The sequence below is a fragment of the Lynx rufus genome, unplaced genomic scaffold (assembly GCF_022079265.1).
Source record: "Lynx rufus isolate CCGP_SWC_20201006 ecotype Redwood Valley unplaced genomic scaffold, mLynRuf1.p SCAF_13, whole genome shotgun sequence".
Taxonomy (NCBI): domain Eukaryota; kingdom Metazoa; phylum Chordata; class Mammalia; order Carnivora; family Felidae; genus Lynx; species Lynx rufus.
The window spans coordinates 10,887,076-10,905,385 of record NW_025814827.1 but is presented as its reverse complement, the minus strand read 5'-3'; the positions used below and the strand labels follow the sequence as shown (position 1 = coordinate 10,905,385).

Below are 18,310 nucleotides of genomic sequence, written 5' to 3'. Positions count from 1 at the left end.
AAGTAAGAACAACTATGAAAATTACACTGCAACACAATTTGCTTACATTCATTACTCTTAAAAGTAGGCATAAAAGGAGACAGACCAAAATAATGTTACCATATGTAGAGAAAGAAGCCTTCATATTTTGTTATTAATGCTCAGATTTTTAATTTAAAATTTCTGTCTGTTAAGAGGTGGCTCTTACACTATGCACAAAAGTCATGTATCTTTTTTAAATGTACTAATGAAAAGAACAGAATTATTCAACAAATTTCAGTGTGTCAGTTTTAATTCTTAGAGGAAGATTATGTACAAATCTGATATTTTAAGGAAATTAATGGCATCTTCAGTGCTAGAAGACTACAAGCTTTATATATATTTGAAAAGTTTTTTATAATGCCTTTTTATTTTACTATAGTAGAAGACTCACAAGAAGCTGGCAAAATAATACAGTACAGAGAGTTCCTGTGTACTGTTTACCCAGCTTCTCTCAATGATACTATCTGACATGAAATATAATACACTGTTAAAACCAGGAAGTTGATGTTGATATGTACTATTAACTCAGATCAGGGCTATAAAGTTTCTCTTTAAAAAAACCTCTAATAACATTTTCACAATTACAAGGAAGAATTTATCCTTAAAAAATTACATGATAAAGATATCTGTGTGCTATCCAGAGTTAATTGGATTATCATCGGCTAAATACTTGAATAAACTCTCACACTTTTATTTCTATTCAAATAAAGAATGAATAACACAGCATGTACTCATTAAACACAGTATCAAACCAAATGCCTATCATATAAAATTAAAAAGTGACAGTTAACTTAAATACATCATTGAAAATTAAAATCTAAAAAAGACAGATGAGCAAATCTAGTTTGTAAAATGTACTGTAATAAATGTATACATAAGCACACACAAACCTGTACTAGATCTATCATCAGTAGCATATACTTTGATTAAACCCGTATTAAAAGGTGCCTGCTCCACAGTTTGTGTCCCATGACCACTATCCATGCTGCCATGACTAATAGCATCCAGGTCACTGCCATCTGCTTAAGAACACAATGTGACAGCATTTTACTACTCAGGGAGATACCAAAAATACACATTAGTTGTTGCTCAAGCTAATAATCCACTAATACTGAACACGAAATGTGCCACATAATTAGCAAAACACAACTATACCAACTATAACTATTGTGAATTATTACTGAACACTAAAGCAAGATCACCAGAGCTTCATAATTTAATAGTTCCAGGAAAAAAGTGAAATTTGGTGTTTTTCAAAGGGGAAAATACTCTAATATTAGAATTTGCTTAATGGCAATAAAAACTAGAAAACATTAAATATTTTGAAACTATGTAAAATTTCTAAAGAAATGTTAAGTGTAACTAGTCAATGATTTTTTTTTAAAGTAAAACATATACATCCTTTAAGAACCCTTAATTACCTGAGAGAGTTGTTTGTGATAAGTGTGCGTGTTTCTTTAAAGCTCTTTTGAACTGTGCTACTCCTAAAACAACGTTTCTTACTTTTGTCCAAAGAAAATAGCCACTACGACTTCTTGAGGGCCAAGTACTTTCCAGAACAGCCTATGCATTCAACAAAATAAAATAATTAGTAAAATAATATTGATAAGTGAGTGTACATTGGCTTTATAGTTAAGCTAAAGAAGATCTAAATAGATTGTATAACACAAAATAGAATAAAAAATCTTATCTGGTTTACAAAATATACTTTAGTACTCCAAAATTAATGCCAAACAAGGCCTGAATCAATGATTTTTGCCAATAAATTAAGGTTGTATAATCACAAAAGTTATACTTTTTCTCCACTAAATCAAAGTAATTACCTTATTATAATAACCATAAGTAATGGCATTGGGGTCAATACCAGCTTTCTGCATTTCGAAAAGCACTCGAACTGCAAGCACGGGCTGATCATACTGTCCACAGAGCTGCATGAGAATGCGGTAGCACACCTGAAACACAAAACGCAGAGTGTACAGAAACAAAGTACGCATGAACATAAATCCAAAATAAAGTAATGCTTTTTATTTCATTTCTTACAGTTGCTATTGTTTTTCCCGTTTTCAAGTTTTTAAAATAATGCGTTAAAAAACATGTTTAAAATACATTTATTACTTTTTTTAAGTTTATTTATTTATTTTGAGAGACAGAGAAAGAGAGAATCCCAGGTAGGCTCTGCACTGTCAGCACAGAACCTGCTACAGGACTCGGACTCACCAACCGTGAGATCACGGCCTGAGCTGCAGTTGGATGGTTAACCAACTGAGCCACTCAGGTGCCCCTAAAATGCATTTGAAAAAAACTGTTACCTCATCAGGGGGATCCATCTTCTTTGACTGCATTTTTTTAAGCACATCATATGCTGTTTTCAGGGCCCTGACTTTTGAATGACATACTTTCACATAAGCTGGCAGACAAATAAACCATAGTCCGTAACAGTGACGCAACAGACACCTAGACCACATTTGGGGAATGGAAGAATACTTCTTGGCAATTTTATGGGCTGATTTAATTTCCTAGAAAAACAATGCAAGGATCTCATTAATAAATATACACATTTAAGTATTCTTATTTATTAACTGAATGCTGAATAAGGGCAGGTCATATGCTTTTATAATATTTCGCTCACAAAATCTGTCTGTAATTACTATATAGTCAAGCCTCTGCTTGAATGTGTATTATAAGATGTGTAAAATAAAATTCTAAGATAGGAAAATTAGTTAATGTTTTGAAGTCACATTACTATGAATTCAGGACGCCTTGCGGAGCATGATAACCTACTCATATATACAGGGCAGTAAAATATGTTAAGAAAGAGTATCACATTAATTTTGTTCTAATACTTGAATATATGAAAAGTGCAAAATTGTCAAAGTACCTGTTTTGTTCTTCTGAACATGGGAGAAGGGCTACTAGGGCTACTTGATTTTGAAGGCAATTTGTTCTTTCGTGTTTGTAGAAATCCTTCAGGTCTCTCAAATAAATTGTTTCTAAGAACTGGAAATCCATTATAGCTGTTTTTGAAAAGAAAAAAAAATCTCAAGCACACATAGATGATCATACTGGTTACAATCTAAAAAATATTCTGACCAATATTTCAACTATTTTTCTCCATCAGACAATGATATATACTTAACAAATATTCATGCTAATGTTGCCTTGTAATAGTCAAACACAAACTCAAATATATATTTTAGAGCTAAAAAAGCAAAATATATTTAAATTTTGTTGAACTTGACATCAAACCCTAAAGTAAATCAAGCAAGCTTTGTAAGTTAGTATTCATGTAGATACACAGCAAACATATCAGATAATATGATGGTAAAAGGTCCACCAAATCAATACGCTTTCAGACAGGACAGTCATTAAAATCACTGCTTTAGATTAAAATATTACTGTTGAACTGTCCTCTTAAAAAGATACAAATAACGTATTAGTGCTCCAGGACAAACATATTATTATGAGTTGGTTTATCATGTTAGTTAAGTAGGTTCAGGCCCTCATTTATGAGAAAGAAGATTGAAGAGGTTGGAAAAGAAGAAAAGATTAGAATGAGTGGCTCTATGAGGAGGTGGGCCTAATGTGGGTGCTAGAGCAAAGTATTTTGGGAATTTAAAAGGTAGCAGCAGCTAGGAAAAAGACATGCTTTTGAAAAGAATAGAAGAAGCCCCTGAGCATCACAATGAACCTACTTTAAAATCTTCCTAAGGGCATACAAATAGTTTCAATTAACTGAGAAAACCAGTTATAATAAAAGATAGTAAACTATATCTATTATACATTACTATAGGCAAATTCAGTAAAATGAAAAAATATTGATAAATATTGAATGTTAAGTAGGAATAAAATATCAAAGAAGTTTAGGAAAACTATGCCCCTTAAAAAATTCATTGTATGTACATGTGTGATAATGAGACCATTCTGTGTGTCTTATGGAAACTTGCTTACTACCTTATCATTTTACACAGACAATGTAAGAATATGAGTCACCTCTCACTAAGAGGACCCACTGTACTCATTAAAGACATTTAAGTTGTTTTTCCAATGATTGGTATGATTACACCAGAATTATATTGTTAGTCTCAATTCAAAGAGTGACTTAGACTCTTTAAAAAATAGAAACTTTCCAAGCTAAGCAATTTTTTATTAAAGTAAATCTAAAAGTTAAATTTTGAAAAAGTTAAAAGCAAATCATAAAAAAACAAAACTTTATTAGTGAAACATGTCTCCCAACAAAAGTCTTAGAAGTATAATGTACCAAAGGGATCAAAGAAATGAGATCTTGTTTAGAAAGAAAAAAAAAAGTGAGAAAGAAATTAGGAGAGAGATTTTGAACACCTTTGACAAAAGGCAGAATTTTAAAAAGTGATCTGAGCAACATCATCAATAGACAAAAAGTAAGGGCAGGAGCCAAGTGGCCTACGAATTAACTGACATTCACAAACACCTGTTGCACCACTTTTTTGTCTGTAAAAGGAAGAATTAAATCCGAGTTACAAATAAGGATGTTCTGAAAAATCCTTTTTCAATGAAAATAAACTATGACCTAATGAGTGATAGATGTGAAATGGCTTTAAAGTAAGAAAATATTATTGGAGAAAGAAATCATTTATTATCTAAAACGAAATATCAGGGGCGCCTGGGGTGGCTCAGTCGGTTAAGCGTCCGACTTCGGCTCAGGTCATGATCTCACAGTCCGTGAGTTCGAGCCCCGCATCAGGCTCTGTGCTGGCAGCTCGGAGCCTGGAGCCTGTTTCAGATTCTGTGTCTCCCTCTCTCTGACCCTCCCCTCCATTCATGCTCTGTATCACTCTGTCTCAAAAATAAATAAACATTAAAAAAAATTTAAAAATAAATAAATAAATAAAATGAAATATCAGTTTAGGGGCACCTGGATGGTTCAATCGGTTAAGTGACTGACACTTAATTTCAGCTCAGGTCATGTTCTCACTGTTCCTGAGATTGAGCCCTGAGTTGGGCTCTGCACTGGCAGCTCAGAGCCTGCTTGGGATTCTCTCTCTTTCTCTCTCTCTCTCAAAATAAATAAATAGGGGCACCTGGGTGGCTTAGTCAGTTAAGCTTCTGACTTTGGCTCTGGTCTTGATCTCATGGTTTGTGGGTTGGAGCCCCGCGTCAGACTTCGTGCTGACAGCTCAGAGCCTGGAGCCTGCTTTGGATTCTGTGTCTCCCTCTCTCTCTGCCCTGCCCCTGCTCATGCTCTCTCAAAAAAAAATAAACATAAAAAATTAAAAAAAATTTTTTTAAATGTTAAAGAATAAATAAATAGGGGTGCCTGGGTGGCTAGGTCAGTTAAGCATCTGACTTTGGCTCAGTTCATGATCTCACGGTTTGTGGGTTCAAGCTCCTGCATCGGGTGAGTTCGAGCCCGCTTTTGACTCCACATTCTCTCTTCCTCTCACTCTGCCCCTCATGGGATTCTCTCTGTCCCCCTCACTCACTTGCATGCTCTCTCTCAAAAATATAAATAAATACATACATACATACATACATACCATTTATTAGAAGGAAATACCATTCTAAGTAAAAATAAATGCATACTGGAAACCACCTCTAGTAGATAACAAGTGTATGCATATAATATACATCTAGATACATAGATTATAATATATCTAACTCTATCATAACCCTATCTCAGAACTTTCCTCTCTTTTCCACTAGACTTGAAAGCAGTAAACAATGTATCATTCAAGTCTATGTCCCAAGCACTCAGCACAGTGTCTGAACAAACTTCCTGAATTAACAACGATCAATTCCCAATAGTTCTGAATTTCCACAGCTTAAAAGAAAAACTCACAAAAAAATTAATAGCCTAAAAAATTATATCATCAAAATCAAGGCCACAAATATTGACTCTATATCAATTTTTATAAACAGATTACATTAATCAATATGTGTGTGGGGAAGGGGATGAAAGGGAGGAAATCAGCTTTAGTGAGAAACAAAAATCAAAATCTGTAATAAAAGTGCTGCGTTTTGGTGGGGTGAGTCCTAACTGAATTTAGCCAACATTTATGAGAACAGATACTTATGTAGATATATAGTGCTTCCCAAGTCTAGATTATGCAAAATCTTTTCTTTTTACACCTCAAAACTTAATAATGGATGTGGGATAAGCTTGCTTACCACCTAAAAATTAGGAATCTGTAAAGTTTGGATTTTTGAAAATACCACAGTCCTTAGAAAGCTACGTCACAGATGATGGATTGCTTCTCTCTTTCAATCTCAAACATTCTGCCTCTTGAATACCTGTACTGTAAAGGGGGTTCTTCACCATTGGGTAGATGGGGGATCTCAGGTGGTGTTACAAAAACAGTATGTTCACTTTTGAAAGATTCATCCAGTTCTATAAGTCGCATTTCACCACTCTTGTCCATATCCACCTGAAAAAGTTTAAAAAACATACATTAAAATAATACATTAGTTAGCCAAGAGTTTGTCTATGGGGAATGGTTAAATAAACCATTTACATAACTGGATACTAAAGAGCTGTTAAGAAGAAAAAAAAAGCAAGTTCTCTATGCACCACTAAACAAGACTTCCAACATAATTAAATAATAAGGTGTAGAACACTGTATATAGTGTACTGTCTTTTGAGTAAGAGAGAAAACTAAAAACACATATTCATATTTTTGTTTGTATTCACATAAGGAAATATTAAAGAATATTATGAAAAGCAATTACCTGTATGGGGAAGGGGAGATGAACAGAATGGACAAGGATGGGATAGGACCCACATTTCCCAATGTGTACCTTTTTATATTATTTTGCATTCTGAATCATGAGAATGTACTCAAGAAGTAATATTTTTAAAAATCCACAAATACATGTGTGTATTTGTTGAGAATAGTGGGATCTTTGTTTAATTTATACTCAGTATAACATATTTTCCTAAGTTCTTCCAGTTTAGGTGGAAGCATAAGGGAGTTAAAATTCCAGTCATATCAGTATTAAAAGTACTGTAGTAGTATAATTTCCCCTAGATACTCTATGGCAAGGTAATAGTAAAAAAACTGAAAACAGAGTCCAAATTGCCCAAAAGGAGCTCATAAACAAAAAAGCACACATCAACATCAATTGGAAAAAAAACAAACAAGAAAACCAAGATGTCATATGTATCACAAAAATAACCCACAGCACTTTATTAGGATGGAGAGAGTATCACTTGGAAATAAACGGGAGGACAAGAATTATTAACAAGTAAAATCTTTATTTATTTTTTAAAAAATTTTAAGGTTTATTTATTTTTGAGAGAAAGACACATAGTGTGAGCGGGGGGAGGGACAGACAGTGAGGGAGACAGAATCTGAAGCAGGCTCCAGGCTCCAAACTGTCAGCACAGAGCTTGATGCAGGGCTCGAACTCATGAACAGCAAGATCATGACCTGAGCCAAAGTCAGACACTTAACTGACTGAGCCATCCAGGTGCTCCAACAAGTCAAATCTTTAAGATAAAGATTCAGGGCATAATCTACTAAAAAAGGACAGGGATAGCTTTTAAATTTTTCTAACTCTTATAAAAAAGTTAAACATTCAGAGTGTTCTTACATTAAGTGTTGGTTATAATTTCATAGTATTACATGCTGTAATCTCCAAGATTAAAGAATGTTTTTAATGGTATATCCGTAAAGCGAACTAAATAACGATAAAGATGGTGTAGAATAATGACATGAAAAAATGTTCACAAAATAATGACAGTTGAAAAAAAAAGCATACTATATATATAGTATGATTCTAATTTTTAGGAGTGAATATATATGCCATATATAATACATATTTCTGTATATATGTGCACATATATACTTTTGTTCGTTTCTCTCTCATACACACTCTTATCAAATGTTACCTCTGAGTAATGGTATTACTGCAATTACTTTTCTTCTTTATATTGTTCTCTTTCAGCTAAAAAATAATAAATATGTATTACTTAAAAAATTTTTTTAATGTTTATTTATTTTTGAGAGAGAGAGAGAGAGAGCATGAGCAGGGGAAGGGCAGAGAGAGAGGGAGACACAGAATCTGAAGCAGGCTCCAGATGCCGAGCTGTCAGTATAGAGCCTGACGTGAGGCTTGAACTCATGAACCATGAGATTATGACCTGAGCTGAAGTCGGACATTTAACTGACTGAGCCACCCAGGAGCTCCTAAATATGTATTACTTTTATTGGTTTTTCAAATATTACAAAAGTAATAAATGCTCAGAATAAAAACTTAAAGTAGAATACGTTGGAAGTCCTGCTTCAGATTCTGTGTCTCCCTCTCTCTCTAGCCCTAACCCTCTCACACTCTGTCTCTCAAAAAATAAACATTAAAAAAAAAAATGTGTCAGTGGAGGGAGGAGCAGGGAGAGAGTGAGACACAGAATCTGAAGCAGGCTCCTGATGTGGGGCTTGAACTCACAAACCTTGAGATCATGACCTGAGGCAAAGTTGGATACTTAACCAACTGAGCCACCCAGGCACCCCTAAAAAAAAAAAAAAAATACGTTGGAAGTTACCTATGTTTTCAAAAAACAGGCAAATGAATAAACTATGATAAATGGGTGGAAAATACAATCACTAAAAATTAAAATAGTAAAGATCACGTAGACTTCTGGTTAAGACAAATTAAACACAACAATTTACCTTCAATCCCTCTTGAAATCTCACCAAAATGAGAAGTAAGGGATTGAAAAAAAAAAAACCAACGAAGACAAAATCAACTGGAGAGAGGACAGTAGCGCAGCTGGAGTTCAGAACATTTCAGAAGCTGCAAAGTAGACTGATGTGACCCGTGAAAGCTGAAAGCCACATCTCTGGCACTGGGGAGGGGATAAAGGAGAGAGCCAAAAAAGCAAGCCATTTGCTCTGTAGAGTCCCAGAAAGGTCGGGAATTAAAAGTGCTTGATGACCCGGAAGATTGGAGTACACATGGGGCGGAAGCAGGAGAATTAGTTAAAAGCCTACATTCAAGGACTCCCAGATCCCTGACTCAGCCCGGTGCAGTTAGGCTACTACCTCTCCCCACTATGGCCCGAGATGAGGTTGAGTCTTTTTACGTGAACCAGAGGGACTCTAGACTTGAAGATATCAGGCAGAGCTGTGGGAGATGAAGGAGGTTAATAAAACAGGTGAAGTGAGTAAAAGCCTACATGTTACAACAAGGGAAAACCTCAGTTACCTTCCCCACTGAGCTGGGAGAATACTGGCAGTCAGGCTGACAGTCCTCAGGCTAAAGACTGTAGATACCTCTCGGGGAAACTAAAATAGCCTAAAAGAAAAGAATTACAGACACTGCTCAAACAGGGCAGTGAATGAATGAATAGCTGAGTTCCTCTATGATCATCAATCTCATACCTAAGGAAGCTCCAAGTTTGAGCTTCCCGGAAAAGCTCCAATGAGTTCTTTGTTCCTCATTGAAATACCAACCAAAGATCACATGAGGAAAGCCAATCACTTGGAGGACAAAACAAGCAAATATTAAAAGTAACATCTGAGTAAAAAATAGACACAGTGCAGGAGGAAAAAAACCCTTCAAAACAACTAAAACAAATAAGTCTACATCCATGATAAGAAGATGCTATGAAGAAGAGACGTAACAAAAATTACAAATATGATAGCAGAAATAAAAAGTATATTATAAAGGATGAAAGATAAACTTTAGGAAATCTCCCAGAAAGTGGAGATGAAAAACAGAGAGACAGAAAATGGGATGAAAAAATATAAGAAAATTAAGAGGATCAGGATAGGGAGGCCAACATCTAAACAACACATACTTCAGAAAAGGGAACCAAAGAAATGGAGGAATGAAAGGGGATGCAGGAAAACTGCCCAGAATTTGAAGAAAATGGGTCCACAGAGTAAGTAGAAGGGACTGCATGTGTTCAACTCAGTGAAGAAAAGCCATCTACCAGGCATATCCTTGTGCAACTTTAGTAGAGTACCAAGGATCTTAAATGCTTTCAGAGAGAAAAAGAGATCAGGTATAAAAGGTCAGAAATGAACATGGCATTAGACCAGATGTTATTCTCAACAGTAACAATCAAAGCTAGAAGACTTCAAAATTTTACTTCCAACCAAATTAGCAATCAAATCTTAGGGGAGAATAAAGAAATTTACAGACAAGTAGGGCATCAAAAAATGTGTATCTCCCACATACTCTCTCTCACTAAGCTACCAGAATTTGTGCTCCACCATTAAAAGGAAATATGCCAAGAAAGAAGTTATTGAAGCCAGAAAGCAGGGGTACCAACTCCGAAGAGAAATCAATATAAGTCCCAAGATGATGGTGAAGGAAAATCCCAGGATGACAGACTAGAAAGCAATCAGTTCAGATTGGAATACACATGGAAATTTCCAGTAAAAAAAAATTACCGATATAGTGGAAAAATTGAGGTTAGATTTTTCACTTTTGTGAGTTTGGAAGAGTTTGGAGATGAATTAATAGTAGACATAAAACAAGAAATATAGCATTAACTTCAGAGAAAACAAAATCCATGCATGAAAGTAAATCTAATTACAATATATTACAAATTATACATATGTGGTCTAGCTGGGATTACATATAAAGTGACAGTAATATTAACACTGAACACCAGGACGCCTGGGTGGCTCAGTCAATTAAGGTCCGACTTCAGCTCAGGTCATGATCTCACCGTTCATGAGTTCGAGCCTCATGTCAGGCTCTGTGCTAACGCCTTGGAGCCTGGAGCCTGCTTCGGATTCTGTGTCTCCCTCTCTCTCTCTCTCTGCCCCTCCCCCGCTCACGCTCTGTCTCTCTTTCTCTCTCTCTCAAAAACAAATAAACATTAAAACAAACAAACAAAAAACCACAAACGCTGAACACCTCTTGACCAAAATTCATTATAATGACAGTGGGAGAATTCAGGTGGTATGGTAGATAAGACATTAATGTACAATACATAAAATAATAAACAACAATAAAATCACATTATTTGGAAATCTAAAGGTAAGAAGAAATTGCTGAAAGAGAAAAGTGGTTGCCTTTGGGGAGTAGAAACTAGGGGCAGGAAGGAATGGGCCTGAAGCTTGGACAATTATCTGACTTTTTAAACTGTTATGTTTTGCTGTGTTAAAAATGAAAATCTCCTTTTAAGAGATTTGGCAGTGATATTAAAAATGCTTATAATGGGGCGCCTGGGTGGCGCAGTCGGTTAAGCGTCCGACTTCAGCCAGGTCACGATCTCGCAGTCCGTGGGTTCGAGCCCCACGTCAGGCTCTGGGCTGATGGCTCAGAGCCTGGAGCCTGTTTCCGATTCTGTGTCTCCCTCTCTCTCTGCCCCTCCCCCGTTCATGCTCTGTCTCTCTCTGTCCCAAAAAAAATAAATAAACGTTGAAAAAAAAAATTAAAAAAAAAATGCTTATAAGGGGGCGCCTGGGTGGCTCAGTCGGTTGAGCATCTGACTTTGGCTCAGGTCATGATCTCACAGTCTGTGAGTTTGAGGCCTGCGTCAGGCTCTGTGCTGACAGCTCAGAGCCTGGAGACTGCTTCAGATTCTGTGTCTCCCTCTCTCTCTGACCCTCCCCCGTTCATGTTCTGTCTCTCTCTGTCTCAAAAATAAATAAACATTAAAAAAAAATTTTTTTTAAATGCTTGTAAGATCTGGTTATGTAAAAAAATTAGGAAAGTATGTATGATAATTATGTAAAAAACACTGAAAGTAAATGTGAAATGGTATTAGGGTACCAGGCTTTCCAGAGTTTTTTCTCACTTTTATTTCCCACACTGTTTCTTCAATCATTTAATAAAAGTGTTAAAAATTAAACTTTTAATAAAATCATAGAGCACCTGAGCCCTTATTAGCAAACTAACAATATTTTTAAAACATTAGGAATATGTCAATTATAACTCAAAATCATAGGTATGCCTAAGTAGGATACGGTGTCCATGGGCAACCCAAGAACAAATGAGAAGCTCTACCCACAAATATTTTATGCAGATGATATGTGGTTAATCTAATTACAAGGGCACCAATGATAATGAAGAAGAAGAGATGGACCAGAATGAAAAGGTTAAAACAAATACCTAAGGTCACTGGAAAGAAAGCTGGCAACCACTCCTGTCTCCATGATGGAACATTACAAGAGAACTGCTTGTTTATGGACATCATATGTTTTTATTTTATTATTATTTTTAAAATAATTTTTAAATGTTTATTTTTGAGAGAGGGAGAGGGAGGAAGGGACGGAGGGAGGGAGGGAGAGGGGCAGAGAGAGAGAGAGAAGGAGACACAGAATCCGAAGCAGGCTCTAGGCTCTGAGCTATCACCACAGAGCCTGACGTGGGGCTTGAACTCATGAACTGTGAGATCATGACCTGAGCTGAAGTCAGACGCTTAACTGATTGAGCCACCCAGGTCCCCCCATGGACACAATATGTTTTTAAATTTTTATTTATTTATTTTTTAACAGCTTCTTCTTCTCCAGACCTGTGTCTACTTCCTACTCTCCAGCCATTTTGTTCACAAAGAAAAAATCTGTTTATGAGCACAACTGCTCTAATTCTCAGTATCATAAAGTCCATTAAAATATTAAAATTTTGCACCACAGATTCAGTACCTTGGGAAATGATATTTCTCTTAACTTGTATACCAATAAAATCTCATTTTAACATTATAAAAACAGCCATGCTATACGTCCTACATGCATCAGTTGGCCATTTCTGTCTTTTGGAAAGCACAGTGATGTCTGCCCATTAGGAGAAAAAGAAATCCAACACCCATGGCAGGATAAAACTAAAAGAATTTTCATATTCTCTTCAAATTTTTTTTCCACATTAATATGCTCAGAAAACACTGCAGACAGATGCTTGGGAGACTAAGAAAAATCTTACCAGACTATCTGTTACACAAAACTGCCCTTAGTGGGGCACTTGGGTGGCTCAGTTCATTGAGCATCCAACTTTGGCTCAATTCATGTTCTCACGGTTTCTGAGTTCCAGCCCTGCATTGGGCTTGCTGCTGTAGGCAGTGATCCTCTGTCCCTGTCGCTCTCTGCCCCTCCCCCATGCATGCTCTCTCAAACAAACAAACAAACAGACAAAAATATGGCCAACTAATCTTTGACAAAGCAGGAAAGAATATCCAATAGAATAAAGACAGTCTCTTCAGCAAGTGGTACTGGGAAAACTGGACAGCGACATGCAGAAGAATGAACCTGGACCACTTTCTTACACCATACACAAAAATAAACTCAAAATGGATGAAAGACCTAAACATAAGACAGGAAGCCATCAAAATCCTCCAGGAGAAAGCAGGCAAAAACCTCTTTGATCTTGGCCGCAGAGACTTCTTACTCAACACGTCTCCAGAGGCAAGGGAAACAAAAGAAAAATGAACTACTGGGACCTCATCAAAATAAAAAGCTTCTGCACAGCGAAGGAAACAATCAGCAAAACTAAAAGGCAACCCATGGAATGGCAGAAGATAGTTGCAAACAACATATCAGATAAAGGGTTAGTATCCAAAATCTATAAAGAACTTATCAAACTCAACACCCAAAAAACAAATAATCCAGTGAAGAAATGGGCAAAAGACATGAATAGACACTTCTCCAGAGAAGACATCCACATGGCCAACCGGCACATGAAAAAATGCTCAGCATCACTCATCATCAGGGAAATGCAAATCAAAACCACAAGGAGATACCGCCTCACACCTGTCAGAATGGCTAACATGAACAACTCAGGCAACAACAGATGTTGGCCAGGATGCAGAGAGAGAGGATCTCTTTTGCATTATTGGTGGGAATGCAAGCCGGTGCAGCCACTCTGGAAAACAGTATGGAGGTTCCTCAAAAAACTAAAAATAGAACTACCCTACGACCCAGCAATTGCACTACTAGGCATTTATCCACGGGATACAGGTGTGCTGTTTCGAAGGAACACACACCCCCTAATGTTTATAGCAGCACTATCAACAATAGCCAAAGTATGGAAAGAGCCCAAATGTCCGTTGATGGATGAATGGATAAAGAAGATGTGGTACATATATACAATGGAATACCATTCAGCAATCAAAAAGAATGAAATCTTACCATTTGCAACTATGTGGACAGAACTAGAGGGTATTATGCTAAGTGAAATTAGTCAGAGAAAGACAAATACCATATGACTTCACTCATGTGAGGACTTTAAGAGACAAAACAGATGAACATAAGGGAAGGGAAGCAAAAATAATATAAAAACAGGGAGGGGGACAAAACATAAAAGACTCTTAAATATGGAGAACAAACAGAGTGTTACTGGAAGGGTTGCGGGGGGGGGGATGGGCTAAATGGGTAAGGGGCATTAAGGAATCTACTCCTGAAATCATTGTTGCACTATATGCTAATTTGGATGTAAATTTAAAAAGTAAAATAAAATAAAACATTAAAAAAAACCCAAACTGCCTTTAATTAAGCACAATCCTATAGGAACTGATTGTAAGAATTCAAAACATAATCATATGAAGAACACATGGTTCCTAAATTAGTCATAAACGAAACTCATACAATTCTCACACACTGTTTTTCTTATTCCTATTCAGCATTACCCACTCTAGCTTTTTAAAGTTGGGCAAATGTGGGGCGCCTGGGTGGCTCAGTCGGTTGAGCCCACTTCGGCTCAGGTCATGATCTCAAAGTTCATGAATTCGAGCCTTGTGTTGGGCTCTGTGCTGACAGCTCAGGGCCCAGAGTCTGCTTTGGATTCTGTGTGTGTCTCTCTCTCTGTCCCTCCCCTGCTTGTGTTCTGTTTCTGTCTCTCAAAACTGAATAAATGTTAAAAAAAAAAAAAAAAACTTAAAAAAAAGTTGGGGAAATGTTTTCTGTTTGAATATGCTAAGATCAAAAGATCTGTCTAATTCCTGTTCACTCTTAGTCATAGATTGACTTAGGTAGTCTCTCTCTCTGTATATATATATATAATTAATAATATAACAATAATATATTATATATAACATAATATAACATTATTATATAAATATAACAAAAACATTTTATATATAATATATATTTGATATAAAATATTTATATATAAATATATAAAAGTAAATATTATTTTCCATAGCTAAATTGCCAAAAGTAAGAGGTCCTGTTCTTTTAAAATATTAAGTTAAAAGGGGCACCTGGGTGGCTCAGTCAGTTAAGCATCTCTTGATTTCAGCTCAGGTCATGATCCTCAGTTTGTGAGATCAAGTCCTGCTTGGGATCCTTGTTCTTGCTCTCTCTCTCTCTCTCTCTCTCTCTCTCTCTCCCCCCCTGTCACTCTCTGCCCCCCTCCCATGCACACACTGGCATGCTTTTTCTCTATCAAAATTAATAAATACATTTTGAAAAAAAAAAAGTCACCCAACTAAGAACCCCAACATAAATGATTATTTTTTTAAGTTATTATTGATATTCAGGGGCACCTGGGTGGCTCAGTCAGTTGGGCATCCAACCGTTGATTTTGGCTAAGGTCATGATCTCTTGGTTTGTGGATTCGAGCTCCACATCAGGTTCTCCCCACTGAGTGTGTAGCCTGCTTAGGATTCTCTCTCTCTCTCTCTCTCTCTCTCTCTTTCTCTCTCTCTGTCCCTTTCCTGTTCGCACACACGCTCTCTCTCTTTCAAAATAAACAAACATTATAAAAATCTCAGGTGTTACTGATATTCAGAAAACATTTGCAGACTAAAAGCAAGTACTAACTTGCTGTGCTGAGTATACTTAAATTGTGGTACTAAAATACGAAAGGTAGCAACTGTACTGCATATTTACTATTTCAGAGAGTTCTGCTTAATGATACTAGAAATACAATGAACCTCTGAGTGTATATGAAGGTTATTAAGGTATATTTTGAATCTTGTGACATTTTGTTATTTTCTCTAATAAAAAACTTCCTTTGAATTATATAATAAAGCAAATACAACTATGTTTTAATGAGTTAATTTTCGGTGTTAATTTTCTTAGTCATTAAAATATTTAATTATAACGTGATTCCATTGGATCTTTTGTTGGATCTAGAGTTTGAATAGGTAAATAGCATTGCAGGAAAATAATCTGCCTAGAAACAATGGTTACACATTTAATGGGATTGGCTTTTCTCAACAGAATGTATATTCTTTGTGCAATTATTCTAACCATGTCCTGCACGGACTCTTATCAAGTAAATAGCAGGTGTCCTACTTTCAGAAATTCCTAGACAATATAAGGTAGTAATTATCAGTAATAAAATATCCTCCTCAGAACACGATGCCCTAGGACCTAGGAAAAGTGTTATGTGTCTTACAATATTAATGAGTATTTTAAAAACCATGTGATATGGACACTACTGTATGAGTTCTTAGTTGAAATACAAACTTATGAACAAGGTGCACAAAATGAGTAAAAATAAAAGGGAACAATACAAGATTTCTGTCCTCTGCATAGTTAATTGAATTCCTACAACAAATTCAGTGTTCCCATGTGGATTAATCCACGTATTGGCTAAAGTATGCTATTACCCAATCTCTGATTGTGAGTTTAGTCCCTTATGATTCAGTTAGTTGGGCACAGGAAAAAACTGTTATACAAATGTATGCCACAGTTCACAAAGCAAGCTGAATTGCACATAAAGATGACCAGTGGAAGTCCAGCATCACAGGGGAAAAACATTCAAAGCGCATAATGCTAGTCAGAAACCCCACTTTTTAAAAAAAGCAGACTCCATGCCCAATGTGGGGCTTGAACTCACGACCCTGAGATCAAGAGTTGCATACTCTACCCACTGAGACAGCCAGGTGCCCCCAGAAATATCATTTTTACCTACAAAACCAACACAATTATTCCTATAAAAAAGGACTTAAAGAAAATATGTTTTAAAGCACACTTTTCTATTTACCACAGACCTTTCTATTTATTTATTCTTTCTATTAAGCACCAACTAAGGCAAACTTACAGATTTGATTAAGATAGTGAATAAACTACCAATCTATAAATTCAAATAAAAATCAGCAAAATATAAATAGACTCATAATGTTTTCTACTTTTCGGTTCATACTACACTACTCTGAACACTGTGAGATGTGCATAATGAGTCTCTACTCACAATATGTTTTAAACATAGATAAGAAAACAACACAGAAAGACTAGATGACTCCACAAAAGTTACAAGTATAAGAGATGGAACTCAGGTTGTCCTGATTCCCAATGCAGTGTTTTTCCTATTACATCTGGCATAGTCAGAATCATTTCTCATTTTTATAAGACATATTTAGTACTTATTTAACAATTAGTAAAGGACATTTTCATGACAAACTCAGAAATGAGACAATTTCTGGGGCACCTGTGTGGCTCAATCAGTTAAGCGTACAACTTCAGCTCAGGTCATTATCTCATGGTTCGTGGGTTTGAGCCCTGCGTAGGGGTCTGTGCTGACAGCTCAGATCCTGGATCCTGCTTCGAATTCTGTGTCTCTCTCTCTCTGCCCCTCACCCGCTCACACTCTCTCTCTCTCTCTCTCAAAAATAAATAAACATTAAAAAAAATTAAAAAACAAAAAGAACTGAGGCAATTTCTGAATGTGAGGATGAGTTGTATTTTGGCTATTGTGCTCCCTCCCCTCAAAAATCACTGATTTTCACAACCCTAAAATTTGTATGGAACCAGAAAAGACCCCAAATAGCCAAAGTAACGTTGAAAAAGAAAACCAAAGCTGGAGGCATCACAATCCCAGACTCTAGCCTGTACTACAAAGCTGTAATCATCAAGACAATAGGGTATTGGCACAAAAACAGACACAAAGACCAATGGAATAGAATAGGAAACCCGGAAATGGACCCATAAACGTATGACCAATCTTTAACAAAGCAGGAAAGAGTATCCAATGGAAAAAAGACAGTCTCTTTAGCAGATGGTGCTGAGAGAACTGGACAGCAACATTCTCTTACACAGTACACAAAAATAAACTCAAAGTGGATGAAAGACCTAAATGTGAGACAGGGAACCATCAAAGCCCTAGAAGACAAAGCAGGCAACAACCTCTTTGACTTCAGCCCAGCAACTTCTTACTCGACATGTCTCTAAAGGCAAGGGAAATAAAAGCAAAAATAAACTATTGGGACCTCATCAAGATAAAAAGCTTCTGCATAGTGAAGGAACCAATCAACAAAACTAAAAGGCAACTGACGGAATGGGAGAAAATAGGGTTAGTACCCAAAATCTATAAAGAACTTACCAAACTCAACACCCGAAAAACAAATAATCCAGTGAAGAAATGGGCAGATGACATGAATAGAAACTTTTCCAAAGAAGACATCCAGATGGCCAACAGACAT

The 18,310-nt window shown here is 36.2% G+C and overlaps 1 protein-coding gene across 6 annotated transcripts in view; it reads right to left on the bottom strand.

Moving 5' to 3' along the window:
• The window catches only part of DENND4A (DENN domain containing 4A), a 135,626-nt gene that overhangs the window by 33,829 nt on the left and 83,487 nt on the right, over nucleotides 1–18,310 (bottom strand). For 2 of the 6 annotated variants that reach the window (XM_047074922.1, XM_047074924.1), the window contains exons 15-20: nucleotides 6,289–6,422; nucleotides 2,900–3,035; nucleotides 2,331–2,537; nucleotides 1,845–1,973; nucleotides 1,443–1,584; nucleotides 912–1,043 (exon numbers count right to left, since the gene is read on the bottom strand). In XM_047074922.1, coding sequence (XP_046930878.1) covers nucleotides 912–1,043; nucleotides 1,443–1,584; nucleotides 1,845–1,973; nucleotides 2,331–2,537; nucleotides 2,900–3,035; nucleotides 6,289–6,422 — 880 coding nt within the window. The remainder of the gene's footprint in view (nucleotides 1–911; nucleotides 1,044–1,442; nucleotides 1,585–1,844; nucleotides 1,974–2,330; nucleotides 2,538–2,899; nucleotides 3,036–6,288; nucleotides 6,423–18,310) is intronic. The other 4 variants (XM_047074923.1, XM_047074925.1, XM_047074926.1 and 1 more) reach the window with 2 other exon arrangements.